At 40.2% G+C, this 14,253-nt stretch overlaps 1 protein-coding gene across 4 annotated transcripts in view; it reads right to left on the minus strand.

Moving 5' to 3' along the window:
* The window catches only part of TANC1 (tetratricopeptide repeat, ankyrin repeat and coiled-coil containing 1), an 81,261-nt gene that overhangs the window by 48,019 nt on the left and 18,989 nt on the right, over positions 1-14,253 (minus strand). For all 4 annotated transcript variants that reach the window (XM_086751316.1, XM_086751314.1, XM_086751315.1 and 1 more), the window contains one exon: positions 9,532-9,606. In XM_086751316.1, coding sequence (XP_086607442.1) covers positions 9,532-9,592 — 61 coding nt within the window. In that variant the 5' untranslated portion in view covers positions 9,593-9,606. The remainder of the gene's footprint in view (positions 1-9,531; positions 9,607-14,253) is intronic.

The following is a 14,253-nucleotide window of genomic DNA, read 5'->3' on the forward strand; positions in this document are numbered from 1 at the left end:
CACACACCCATGGTCAAGGCCAGGTTGGCCGGGGCTCTGAGCAACCTGATCCGGTTGGAGATGTCCCTGCTCCTGGCAGGGGGGCTGGACTGGGAGGGCTTGAACAGTCCCTTCCCACCCAAATCATCCCGTGATTCCATTCTATGCTGTTGAGATACAGTAGTTCTTTAGAGCAAATCACACCTTGAGAAAATCCAGCCACGCTAGCTTCAACCTATGAGGACATCATATCCTCCGGGGTGTTGGAATATGTTTAAACAGTAATGTATTCTACTGAAGCAGAAAAAAGTACCTTATAAATGAAAAATTGCTTGGATACTATGGAATAGCAGACAGCTGTTAGACACAAATCATTCCACGAAAGCAGAAACTGATCGTTGCTCCTCCAGGACCTTTCTAAAAAACTGTCAGCTAAACACGACACCAGCTAAAGAGCAACCCCACACTGGTGACCTCAAACAAACAACAGAGCAGAGGGGACCAGCAGAACCCACGCACAGCCCTCTGGATACTGCCCCAGCCAGAGGCACGAACCGGACCTTCCACCAGGAGAACAACTCCTCACAGGCCTCCACCGTCCCAGAAGAACTCTGACTAACAAATAGTAAACGGAAACCTGCGGCACCCGAGTGGGAGCCCTCACACGCACTCGGGGGGCTGCTCCCAGAGCAGCCATCTCTTGATGGTAACTGAAAGCTACTTTCAGCTTCATTTTATAAGCTGATAAAATTATTTGTTACGAACTTAAAGGTGAGTAATTTCAGATATTTTAGCTAACAGAACAATACTTCAAATTTACCTCTTTTTTTTTTTATCTATCCCAATGTAAAACAGATAGACATCAGTTCTGGCAAAGGAAGAAGATGACCTCTCACAAGTTTTTTAATAATGTCAAACTAAAACATAAGGAAAGGTCCTGCGAAATCCTACTGTTTTATTTTTAAATCCCTCAAGTTCCACACTTTCCACTGCCAAGTATCCTCTGGACAAAAAAAGTTTCATAAGCATCAATCAACACCAGAGTTCTTACTCAGTGGTCAAAGTAACCACGGAAACAACTTAATAGCTTTAAAAACCACACACAAAAAGCTTTGAGAATGGAAATCAAATCCCAGTTTAGTTGCATCTAGGGATGCAACTGAAAGGCATAATCTGATTAACAAACTACTACTTCTGTTTTTTTTCTTAAGGTACAAAAAGATACAAGGATGGCTGACAAAAGTAACAGCTTCGCAGAGCCCAATATCCTAAAAGAGAACTTGAACTTTAAGATTAAACTAATCCTTCCACTGAATAGACAGGATAACAACAATGAAAACCTTTTCAGTATATATGTCAGTATTAAACGTAATAAAACACATCTAACCCTTCACTCAATGTAAGTTGCTTAGAAACCAGAAGAATGCTAATAACTACTTTACCAAAATACATGTAAACTGGAGTTTGGTGCAGATGGCAGAATTCGGATTATTTTACCGTGGAGAAACAGGACCACAATCTTCAAAATGGTGACAGCTAAAACAACCGAACTGCAGACTCCTTACGACACTGACGGCAGAACAGTGTTCCACAGACTTCTCTCAGTATGTGTTTCTGAGATGGCTGACTATCTTCTCCCCTAAACTACCTACTAAAGTGAAACAAAAAACTCTCAACCCACTTAAAAAAATATATCTGATACAAAATTGTGCTACAGCAGAAGAAATCTTAAATTCTGCAGTTCTGCTTAAGATTTTTTTTTTTTTTAAAGTGTTCACACTACAGGATCCTATTGCTGAAAACGGTTCCCCGGAAGCACCATGGTGTGAAGTGCACCGACAATACCTCCTAAACAAACGAGAACTTGACCACAACAGCCCAGCTCTGACCAGGTCAGTCTGGCACCAACTGGAAAGCAAAGAAGCAGTGAACAAACTGTGCCATGCAACAGCTGGAAACTTTGCACTTTTATACCACATCTGGGGCGGTAGACCAGAAGGTGGTAGAAACCTGGCTACCTGCTAACTGTCCTTGGGAAGGGGGAACATTAATAGGACTGGCCTAGGGCTATATGTCTACTGAAGCCGCTCCTGGCTTATGTCAACAGTGCTCAGAGATCAGTACACAGCAAAGACAAGAAAGAAATCAGTATTCTCTATACACAAGAACACAACCAGCATTAAACCTGGCACTGGCTTGGTCTCAACCTGCACGCAACTCTTCTGTCTGCAAACTGTCCTGAGGTTTCTATCGGAACAAAGGAATCATTGAATTTGTCAGCCACTCGTACACTGCTGGTGTTAAAACCTGTGAGAGTGGCAGAGCAGCGGAAACGGTTGCCCAGGGAGGCTGCAGAGTCTCCATCCCTGGAGCCTCTCAAAGGCTGACAGGCCGCAGTCCTGGGTGGTGCGATTCTGTGGTCAGAACTGTGTCATCCTAACAAATGTTAGGAAAAGATTAGCCTTTACAGACAAGTTCAGAAGGAAATTATCAGTGGAAAAAAGAGATTAGTTGTATGGCATGAAGAAAGCCATGCAGTTGGAAAGCACCTTCCAGAACGAGGCATCACTATGTCTAAGTAACAAAAAACTGTTTAAGGATTACCAAAACCAGTGGTTTTGATATGTTAAAAAAGTTTCCTTCTATGTTCCATTCCTATATTATTTTTCAACAGAATTGAGAGGCAACTGTAGACAGAACTCTGAAGCACAGTTCAGTGACTGTGAATAATGTGCTTTGGTTTAATTGCAAAACACTGGTAACTGCCCTTTAAAGGGTATGTGTCTTTCAACGTTAAAATGCTTACGTGTGTGCGTGCACTTGCACACACACAGCCAGCCCAACTTAGTTGAGAAGGCAATTCAGGAGGACAGAAGGAGGCAAGCGACCCGGTCTTTCCAGCTACGACAAGGTAACCACTCGTGCTACCGCAACCGATCAGGAGTTGAAGAAAAGCTCATGGTAAGGGAAGCGGTCATCAGCTAGCCTTCTGGGATAAGGGAACAGGCTTCTGTCACGTAAATCACATGCAGTAGGGAAGATCAAGTTTAATTCTTTCGCACTTGACACTCTGGAGAGACCAGAAAAAGGGAGAAAACAGCCTGGAATGGGAAGAAAACTCATTACACCCTGAGTAACAGAAGCAGTGAAGTGCATTGAGTGAGAAACAAACCAAGTAAAGATTAGAATAAAAGGTCCAAATGGACAATCTTTGCCAACTGTGCTCGTACTGGACACTACTTGCTCACTTTCTGGCATTTATTTCTGAACTCTGGATTACTTTTTCAGTATACAAAATACTAATGTTCTCTTGTAGTGCTTACTTAAAAAAAACAACCAATTTTTAAGGAAAACAGTGACAAACAGAGGTTATTAGAACCACTGAAGTAATTTCTATTTATGTGACTCAATGGTAGGATGTTTTTGGTTTTTTTTAATCTCGTTTCTATGTACACGGGATATATCACTGGAATTAGCTTCTGAGAAAAGAAGACATTCACCACATTAAATATTCACTGCTCAGCAAAAAAAGGAGTTTAAACTCTTAAATAACTGTCAACAGTCACAGAAAGTGGGCAAAGCAACACAGAATAATCAAAAACAGCTCCATATTTTAAGCATGAAACAATGCTTCTTCTGTTGCAAGATATTTTTAGAGTAACAACAAAAAGTCAAGCTGAAGCTTGAAAGTATTCCTGTGGAAGTTCAACGTCCCAGCTCGTGGATGCGTACTTTATGCACCACAAAGTCCCTTTCCGCTTAAAATTCAAAGCCTTATATCACAGAGAGTTTGGACAGAAAAAGCCAATTGAATTTGCCTATTTAATTTTAAAATGCAAACTTATTTTATTTAATGATTTCAAGCCTTTCAATTTGCTAGAAGGGTATCTGAAGCTCCTGATGCTGTCAGCTTGGATATATTAGTCAGACAGAAATGTTTAATGAGACCCAATGCAAGGCAAGTTCAGCCGTGAGTGGAAGCTTTACTGCTACAGGGAAGCAACTCCAAAACCACTTAATTCTAAAATAATGGTTAAATAGTAGGTCTTAATGAAACACTAGGCCTTCTTACATAGCAACTTCACTTTTATTTTAAAGTAGCAGAAAAAAAAAAGAATGGTGTCAGTGAATTTAAGCACGTTTACATTTGTCACTTAAAGTGTTGCGGTAGCGCTGTGCGCCAGGCCATGCTAACAGGAACGGGAGAAAGAAAAGCACAAACGGCAGAACATCATATGAGCCATCGCAGCTCAGGCCTTTGAAAGCCATTGTGTTTTCCAAAAAGAATACTACGTATAATGTCAATTTCCTGATTGTATCTGATCAGATGTAAAAAAAAAAAAAAAAAAAGGAAGAAATTTCAAATTCACAGATCTAATCCAACTTGTTTAGTACAGAATGTTGATAAAGAGCAAGGCGTACAAACAAAATAACTATGCCAATCTACAACAGAACACAATGCAGAAATAAAAGCATCCATTCTAGCTAACATTCAAAAACTTTGTACACTCATATCTAGGTCAAAGATATTTATATAAAGATACCGGAACACAAGAAGAAGGAAAAACAGAGGAAAGTAAGACTCAAAAGAGTATTGTAAGAAATTAAGTCTGATCTACAGAAGAATCAAGCAAGATTCAAGAAAGATTTCTTAATATGGACCTTTTTTGTAGCCCAAATTAAAACAATCTGAATATGAAGACAATAGCTAAAAGTACAATGCATATGCATACATAAGCACTTCAATACCTTTTATTTCATCATGCAGAAATCAAAAATTTCTCCATTCTCATTTCTCCAGATACCTTTAAAGCACTATAGTCCTACACTCTAAACATTACCTTTTTTGACATAATAATTTGTCCCTTATTATTTGAGCACTACGTGAATGCCTAACAAGTCTGTAAGCTGCAAAACCTAAAAGTCCCAACTACTTACCACATTAATTTCTACTGCAATCAACGAAGTTTTCATGCATACTGTGTACTACATTTGATGTTAAACTTCTGATGGGATTTAATGCAGGAGGAACACTGCAAACTAAGCACAATACTCCCATTATTCATGTTCCTTCAGGCCTGATATTGGGTCAACAGAATGACAATGCTCACGCAACTAAAAAGCCATCTGAAATAACTGAGCATGTTCCGTAGAAATTTAATATATGAGATTTTCTTCTCTTTTTAAGCTGAAATACATTACAAATACTGTATATTGAATGGTCTTTTGCTCAGAAAGTAAAAAAATAAAATAACGAAGATTCCCAGAATGCAGGCAAGTTGCTGGCTTTAGGACAATTAAAGAAAATAAACATAATTATATACTGCCAGGCAGCTGGCAACATCTAAAACCAACAGGAAATACTAATACAAATCTACTAATATAAATTTATGCACAAATATCTCTGAAGCATTTTTAAGCATTCAAGAACAAGTAGCTGAGTGGAACTTCTACTAAAACAATCAAAATTAAAAAGTATTTTTTGTTTGTATTCTGAAGCTTATTACGGATGTTCTTTGTACTATCACCTCATCATGGACACGGACAGGACTTACAGGTAACCCTGCACACCTTGAGTTCGAGCCACAGTCTTCTGGCTCTGATTTCTTGAACTGTGTCAGTCAGACACGAAGCTTCTACGCTATATTACAATAAAAAAAGGTCAGCTCCTTCCAAGAGAGGCCAGAGGCAGAGAATCTCCCAGGGGCCACAGAGGTGAATCTAAAAACCTCAAAGAAAGAAACTTGAAAACATACAATCCACAATCAGCTAGGAAAACAACACAGAAGAGAGAGCAGAAAGATTTCCAAGGTAGTTAGAAAGAAACACAGAGTGGAAATAAAGACAAAGAGATGAGATTATCTAAAATCTAGAAAATAAAGTCCATTAACAAAACAAAGGCAAAAGGCAAAGAATAAAGAAAGACAATGGGTGCCCTAAGCAGAAGTCATAAGGACTAGTGAGAGTCGCACTAAGACTCCCAATGAAAACGACTAGGCCTGCCACTTCTCACTAGAAAAACACCTTCTAAGGAATCTAAAGGACTTGGAAACTCTCTCAGAGTTTAAAGAGATAATATTTATTTGACAATAACCTGACAAAGAGGAGAAAATACCAAATTTTTACTTTGTTTCTGAGACTGAATGAAAACCTTGAGAAGCAAAGGGAAACTGAGAAAGTAATTGCTGTACATTTCAAGCATAGTGTACATGAGAGACAGTATAAAACCATAGACAAAAAATCAACTTACGGATACTTATTTCCATATAATGGAAATAACTATGCCTGAAGGGTGTAAGGACAGGTTGCTTCATACTGCAGAAAAGCTGGAAAAAAGCTGTATGCAGGAACAGTTGGATGCCTGGGCCAAAAAAATCTGTTAGAAATCCTGTTCCTTTGGCATGTCAGTTTACCTAAATACAGTATCAAACTTTTCAATACTACAGTTGTGCCTTCAATCCAGGAGAAAAAAAATAAATAAAATCCTATTTGCACTGCTTCTGTAGAGCTAACAGATGTAAAACCAATAAGGTCTCATTAACACACAAACAGGAAGTTCTATTCAGCAAAACAGGAACCATCCCACTTAGAGCTGAATTACGCAGACTTCCAGGCGTTCCTTTTAGGCACAAGGAAACGACAGGGACAAGAGGGGTTACTTCAGTTTAAGAATACGCTATTGCAGTTTAACCTAAACCTCTTCCAGTGTGACTGCAGTCCGAGGGAAACCTCCACAAGTGGTCAAGACAGAGCTCTCAGGAGTTACTGCTCCTCAGCTGCCATGCAACACTGCAGCGTCTCTGCTCTGTCTACTGGGATGCAAAGCCTGATAGATTCACTCACACACCTTCACAGGAGTTTGCAAGACATTCATACAGTCAATTCTGAAATGGCTATGGCAGCTTAAGATTTCACCACCTTCTAGCTGTTCCGCGTTATTCCTCAACTGGGTATATACTGCAAACAGACCACAGAAGTCTTCCCGATCCGGTTCAGTTTGGCAATACTGAGCTGTGCTCTCTCATCTACTGCCTGCTACGTGCTGAAGCTCTGAAAAACCTGGAAACTTTTTCAAAGCTTCATCAGGAAAAAAAATCAAACCTAAATGGCCACAAAGCCGTGAGAAGCACCTACATTTACTATTGTGTTACTCTCTTAAAAGGCAACTAGAAGGATTTCCACATTAACCGTCTCTGAAGCCAGCTTCCATCATTAGCATGCACTTTCACTCTCCTCAGAGTTCTTCAGAGAGTAGTGACTTTTAAGAGCTATTATTGTTATTAAGGACCTTAAGGGCCATGACATGGCACAACTCTACAGTTAAAAAAAAATCCCCTTCTCATTGTTCAGAGTTTAAGGGATCAGGGAGAGGAGCAAGCGAAAAAAAAGCTCTACAAAGATCAGTGTTCTTTGCCTTGCTTCACATCTTCTCTAAAAGCTGAGAAATGCCTTATACTTGAAAGAACTGGAAGGTCCTTTGGAACTAAAGAGAAAACTATTAAACTGAACATAACTTTACAGGAAGTCCTGGATGTAACACAGAACGGAATGCACACATTTCTTTTCAAACTTTTCACAACATCGTCAAATACAAAATAAGCTAAAATCTCTGGAATCCACTGTATAAATCAATCACTTCCTTTTAAAAAGCAGCTCCTGCACTCCTCCTTACCCTAGCTTTCACCAGACAGGCCTTATTCACCAATTTTTCCCAATACTTGGTTTCCGTAACATTCAATTCACACATGAAACTCTAGAGCTTTGCTCAGAAAACAAAACAAAAAACCCAAATCGAAAACGAAACCAAAAAAACCTCCCACACTCTAACACTCCCCTTGGTGTTCATAAATACAGCAGCATCGTATTTGTAAAAACAAAGGGAGAAAATCCCTTTCTTTTGCACACATTAAACTAGAGAGATGTGATCAGATCCTAAAATAAGAAAATATGTGTTTTTTGCCCTAAAGGAAAAAGGCTTTTCAAGACTCAGATTTTCATCAAAGCCTGGTCAAACCTTTGTTCCAAACAGCCTCATCTTCCTCTTCAGCTTAAACCCATTTCCATCTAGTATTTTAAGGAAAAAATGTACCAATGAAAGCCTCACCACAGAAATCCTTAGCCCAATATGTTTAAACAACTCCAGCCAGTAACTTCAAGTCAGGAGTACACACAAAATTAACAGGATGCCTTTCGTCTTGCTCTGTGATCTCTTCTGTGCATCTTTGACCTACTGTCAGTATTTTTTCTTTTCAGGATGGCTCTTATCATTCAGACACTTAGAAAGAAACCATGCCAGAGTTTAAACTCCAGAAGACTACAAGAATTTCGTGAAGAACACATTACTGCTTTTTGGAAAAAAAAAAACAAACCACACTTAAAATACACTCCCCTGTAGGACTCTGTATAGTTTTCAAAGCTGCAATGCAAGATACGTATATAACTTTCTTATCAAAGAAAATGTGACTGCATTGTTTTAAAGGTTCTGACAAAGGTCAATGTGGTAGTCTATATTACATTTTGTACTTAATACATTAAAGGAATATTTGTTTTCACTTTTTTTTTTTACCCTGGGAGTAACAAATTTGTGTTGCCAAAGAGTGTAAATTTCCTCTCACAGATAATTTAGGATTTAACTCATCAGAAAATCAGATGTGTTAGTCTACCTTAATACTCTGAAGTTAAAAAAAATTAACTGTGAAGAAAAGGTAACTGTTACTCAGGTCCATTAGGTTTCCAGCCATTGCAGCAAAGACTTCAGCATGACCTGCACAGAACACTTTTCTAACTACTACTCCTTCCCAAAGGGCACTGCTGGTCCTTCTCTGCCCTCAAAAATGGCCGTTCAAGTTCTTAATTACCCTTTTCCAGAAAGGCAACACAGATAAGTAAAGGCCTACTAAATTTATGATTAACAGTAAAATAAGTTGTGGGCTTTTTTTAAAGTAAAATTTTTCATTATTAATTTTACCTCCAAAAATGTCTGTAGGTAAAGCAAAAACTAGAACATGATAGAAGTTTGACAACCGACTTAAAAACTTTTCACTGTATTTACTTTCAATAACTTTTTTCTAAATATATGAACAATAAAAATTCTATTGTCCATAATACATACTGTTTTTTTTTTTTCTATAATGTAATTGCATAAGTAGTTTAAAAATACCACTTGTACAGTTCAGGGTGCTGAACCTCTGGCCTTGGGCCACGTTCATGCTGGCAGGACAACGCACACAGCCGGCTCTCGGGATGCCTGTGTTAAGAACCAGGAGCAAGCTGCTCTCATCTGTCCGCCCCAGCAGCGATTCAGGAACCGGCGCCCCGGACACACCTTTGGGGAAGCTTCGGACCTGCAACACATGCCCTGCACAGACGCAGTCTGGCCAAAATGGAGGAGAGGGCCTGCGGCCTACAGACCTCCCTGCCGCCGGCCTCCGCAGCAGGAGTCACCCGCTGCCCTACAGACGGGGCACCACTGCTGCAACACAACATGTTTAATTGCTGGATTTACAATGCATAACTTATCTACATTATAAAATATTTTATTAATGTTCATACCTGAGTCTTTCTTGTTCCCTTTTCCACCCTCTCGGTTCTTTTTTAGAACTGCCTTTAACATTTTAAATGTCGCTCCTAAAGGATAACAGAAAGAAACAAAAATAAATGCAACATTAATAACATCCATTCACACAGATGCAAACAAAATAAAGATAGGATCAATACATATAAAATAGTGAGGTAATCAGAACAAACTTCCTGGTAGCGAGGTTTGTTTTATACAACACAGCCTGATTAAGCAAAGTCCTGATGCACAAAGCACGTTTCAATATTTGAACTATGCAATTAAGAGTTCACTGTCTTCTTAGACAGAAAAATAATACAGCATTCTCCACATTCCACATTTAATTAAGGTTATAAGGCTAAACCCGTGTAAGTTATTGTAAGACACTCTGGCGAAAATAAACCAGAATCAAGGTCTTCTGACTGGAGTCCACCAGCGCAGCCGTGGGATCAGGCGACACGTTAGAAACCTGCCATCAGCGACTGCAAACTCCAGAGGCGTAGAACAGACGGGTGACAACAGGACATGGTAGCACCGCACAGCTGCTCGACCCGTACGCAACAAACTGCTGACCAACACGGGAAACGCTGAACAAACTCCCTACAGCGCCGCGCTGCCATGTACCTGCCCGTGCGCCCACACAGCCGGGCCTGCGAGCACACACATCTCCGTCTTCCACATCACAAATTTAACAGTCAGCTTCAAGTGAGCAGCAGCTGCAGATTTCAAAGGATTATTAATTGTAAGAAAAATGTATCTGGGATGCAATCTGGAAGACATTCAAGTTGTTTCAGATAACGATCTTCAGTCACAAGGCAAGGAAAACTGAAGGAAAGCGATTACAAAGAGCACTTCTTTCTCAAAAAGCTTTCTGGAGCATCTATAAATTCTAATTTCATTTGTTTTCTCTCTTGAAAAATTCCAAAGATATCTCATTTTAGAAAACTTGTAGTACAGAATATGCAACAAGAAGAGGAAAAGACAAGAAATCTGACTATGTTGTCTTACGTAACAGATTGCCATAAAAGCCACATTAAATCACAGGAAAAGCAAGTGTCTTCCATCCCCCAAAATACAGTTTCTTCAAAAAGTTAGCTTCTTTTTATGAAGTAAAGCAGAAAACGAAAAATCAGTCAGAGTTCTTGAGCTTCTGTGAATAACCTGAAGCACATACAACTAAAACTGATGAGAAAACTGTAAGGTTTCCAGAGTCCGTGTTCTGTTTAGCGAGAAATCCCCGGGTCCGTCCCACACGGGTACAGCTGCGCACACCAACGGCCGTTCCTCGTGTGGCAGGGTAACATCTCAAGCAAGTGGCACTGATGAGTTACACTCCATCGTACCCCACACCATACGGCAAGCGGGCAGCAAATGCACTTTGCGTAAAATCTGTGCTCTGCACCTCGAACAAAGTATCTGCTAAGGATTACACACAGGAAAAAAAAAAAAAAGACATCCTGCTAATACTATCTCTCTGTAAACTACAGGAGCAAAATAAGTTCTGCAGTCTTTTTAGGTGTTTCCCAAAGAATGTAAACTGAGCAGCCCTCTCCTGCCTCAGCTTAAAAAAACTGAAACAGCCCACAAAAAACATACCCAAAATTGGATCATCTAACTAAAAAATTAAATAGCTAAAAGGAAGCAAATTATGCTTATTTATGGAACACAAACCATAAATAAATTTCTGAAGAGAAGCATCACTATACTATACTGGAACGTTGAATGCCAACTGGGAAGAGCGAAGCGTTCTTTTTAAACATACTCTCTGTGCTTATATTGTCAGTGACTTGGTGTCACTCATACTCTACAGGCAAAGGCTACGTGCCAGCTCTCAACACATCTGTCCCTGCAGCATAGCAAAGGCTGGACTGAAAGAGCATGGTTAACGACACTCCCCGGGGCGATGCTCTATTTTCTGAAAATAAGGAAGTATGTCCTAAAACTCAACCACAAGATCATGAGAAGGAAAAATTAAATGGAACATGAGGAAACGCTCTCCCTTCCTCACTTGTCTGGATGAGCTAGATACAGAGACAGTCCACAACAGCAAAGAATTTCCAGAGATTAACAAGCAGCACTACAAACTATAAAAGAAGTTTAAAACAGAACGACCTGAACCAAAATTTAATTGCCGCCCCGGTTACTTCCTTTGAAATACCATATCCTTCATGTTCCCCAACAGCCAGTTACTGAGGGGACAAGAAAGACAGCTAAGTACTGCATCTCCACTCTCACTCATCACGTCGTTTCCTCCTTCCTGGTACTTACACCTGCTACCTTTGCAAAGGAAAAGAAGCACTGCTCCTTTACACAACAGCTTTCACAAAAAGCAGTATCAAGGAAAAACAACAAGTCACGTCCTCAGGTACACTGTTATAAAAAAGGAATAATTACTTTTCTGAGAAGCTCAGACATGGTCAGCTGGAAACAGCCCATCTGATGATATGAGAAAATAAACCACTTATTAACTGGTGTGAAGACCAACACAGCCTTCAGAACAAAGTCAGTCCTCATCCCACTCTCTCTGGTACCAAGGAGGCCTCTGGGCACCAGAATGCAGATCTGGACCAGGTGGAGGAAACAGTGAAGACAACACCAGAGATGGCAGTCTGGACACTGCAACTGAAGAGACTGAAAAGGTTGATACTGCTCTTTATTAGGTACGGGAAAGGATATTTTAAAATACTACTTCTTGTAACACCACAAGATCAAAATTTGCAGATTAAACAAAAAAGGCTTATACATACATAAACGATGCCAAAACTGTGAGGTCAAGCATTAAAAAGTTAGGGAATTAGATATTTAAAGGCTGGACCATGCAATCGAGATTTGTGCTGCTTCTGTGCATAAATTGTGCTAGAAACTTCAATGATGTGAGCATGTCCTGTCCACTCAGCTGGTGCAAAGGAAGTCCACAAACGAAAACCCCGTTTGCCTGCAGCCCAGGAAAGCTATGTTCTGCTCCTGGCTCGACCACACAGCCATCGTGGTACACAGAGGCAAAAGACTGCTCCAACACCTTGAACATATTTTTCCTAAAATCTGAATGATTCACTTCCCAAGTTCATTAAGTGTCCTTTCAGAATAGCTTCCTCCTTGGGCATAGCATGTGGGCTGCAACGGCTGTAAAAACACGCACATCCAGTGTGCGCTGCGTGTACTTTGGCTATACAAGGTAATTAAAAGTGCTGCAGTGAATGTTCTTTGCTCAGACCAGGCTTCTTTCATGTTTTCTGAGCCACACAACTGTGCAAAGTACAGCACTGCTACAGGACAGCTGCGATATACATTTCATACCCATCAGCGTGCATTGTTATTTCTTCCAGCAAACAGTGACTCCAGCTCCATTGTTCTCTTTCCCACATTCTTGATCACCGTTTTAAAAAGGATCTTTCTAATTTTAGCACAAAACTCTAAAAAAAACCCAACAAACAAACCAAAACTCTGAAAACAACTGTTCCAACTTATCTCAAATCATTCCAGCCACTTCACACCGTATGATACTGGTCCATATGAGTTTGGAACCAACACAGACTTTGTGCTTCACAATCAGACATTGGCTATTTGTTCCAGAAACGTACATACATAAATTTCACCTTAATATTACAATTTGAAGGTCTTATGCTCTTTGGAACCCATTTTTATATGACACCGCACAGTTCCTTCAAATTAAAATTTTCTCATCTCATTTTAGCACGTTGCAATTGAGGTAACTGTACTCGAGGGTACCGCAGCTTTTAACGTTACTAGCAGGCACTCACAGGTTCAGTTAGAGCATTTAGTGAAGAAAACAGTGTTCAATCATATAATTCAAGATTGAAACATAATGCATACGTAGAAGAATGGGAAGTCTAATTAGAACCACAGAGGCATCCTTTATTTGGTATTCTCTAACTTCTGCCTGGCTTTGAAACATTAATGTTTCCTATGAAATTCTAGGCTGTCAGTATGCTGTATGACAAATTTTCCTTACAAGCATTTTAAAATCTCTTAAGTCTTACAAAACAACAGTGACTTTATTAAAATTCAACTAGTATCACCCCACGAAGAAGGAAGCAACAGTCTACCTGAAGTCTTGCTGAAGTTCACAAAGCATGTCTCATCTAGCTCTGCCCTACAGAGATCACGCCTCCCCTCCCCCCAAAACCGATACAGCTTAGTGGTGTAATGCAGCCAGAACCGAAAATACAAGAGGGTAATTATGAAAGAGTTTGGTTTCCAGAGCTGATCGTTGGCAGGGAAGCCTTGCAAGTGAAGGTAATGACAATGTTGCAAGAGAACTGGATCTTTCTTAAGAAAAATACGGTAGTAATAAACCACAACAATTGCAGGTTCTTCAACAGGTGCAGTGCTAAAGTAAACCCCCCGCAGCAGCTCAAAGTGAGAAGAAATGTGAGCTTAGAAAAAGTCAGTGGAAGAAGTGATGGGTGCAAAGAGGAATCCAACGGACAAACTGAAATAGGGGAGATTCCCTCTAAACATCAGGAATACTTTCTCACTGTGAAGGCGACTGAGCACTGGCACAGGTTGCCCGGGCAGGTTGGTGAGTCTCCATCCTTGGAAGTATTCAAGCCGTCTGGACACAGTCCTGGGCAACCGGCTGTAGATAACCCTTCTTGAGCGCAGGGGTTGGACAGGGTAACTTCCCGTGGTCCCTCCCAACCTCAACCATTCTGCGATTCTGTAATTAATGAAGATGTGGACCAGGATTAGACTCA

This window comes from Chlamydotis macqueenii, chromosome 6 (assembly GCF_036417535.1).
Source record: "Chlamydotis macqueenii isolate bChlMac1 chromosome 6, bChlMac1.mat, whole genome shotgun sequence".
Taxonomy (NCBI): domain Eukaryota; kingdom Metazoa; phylum Chordata; class Aves; order Otidiformes; family Otididae; genus Chlamydotis; species Chlamydotis macqueenii.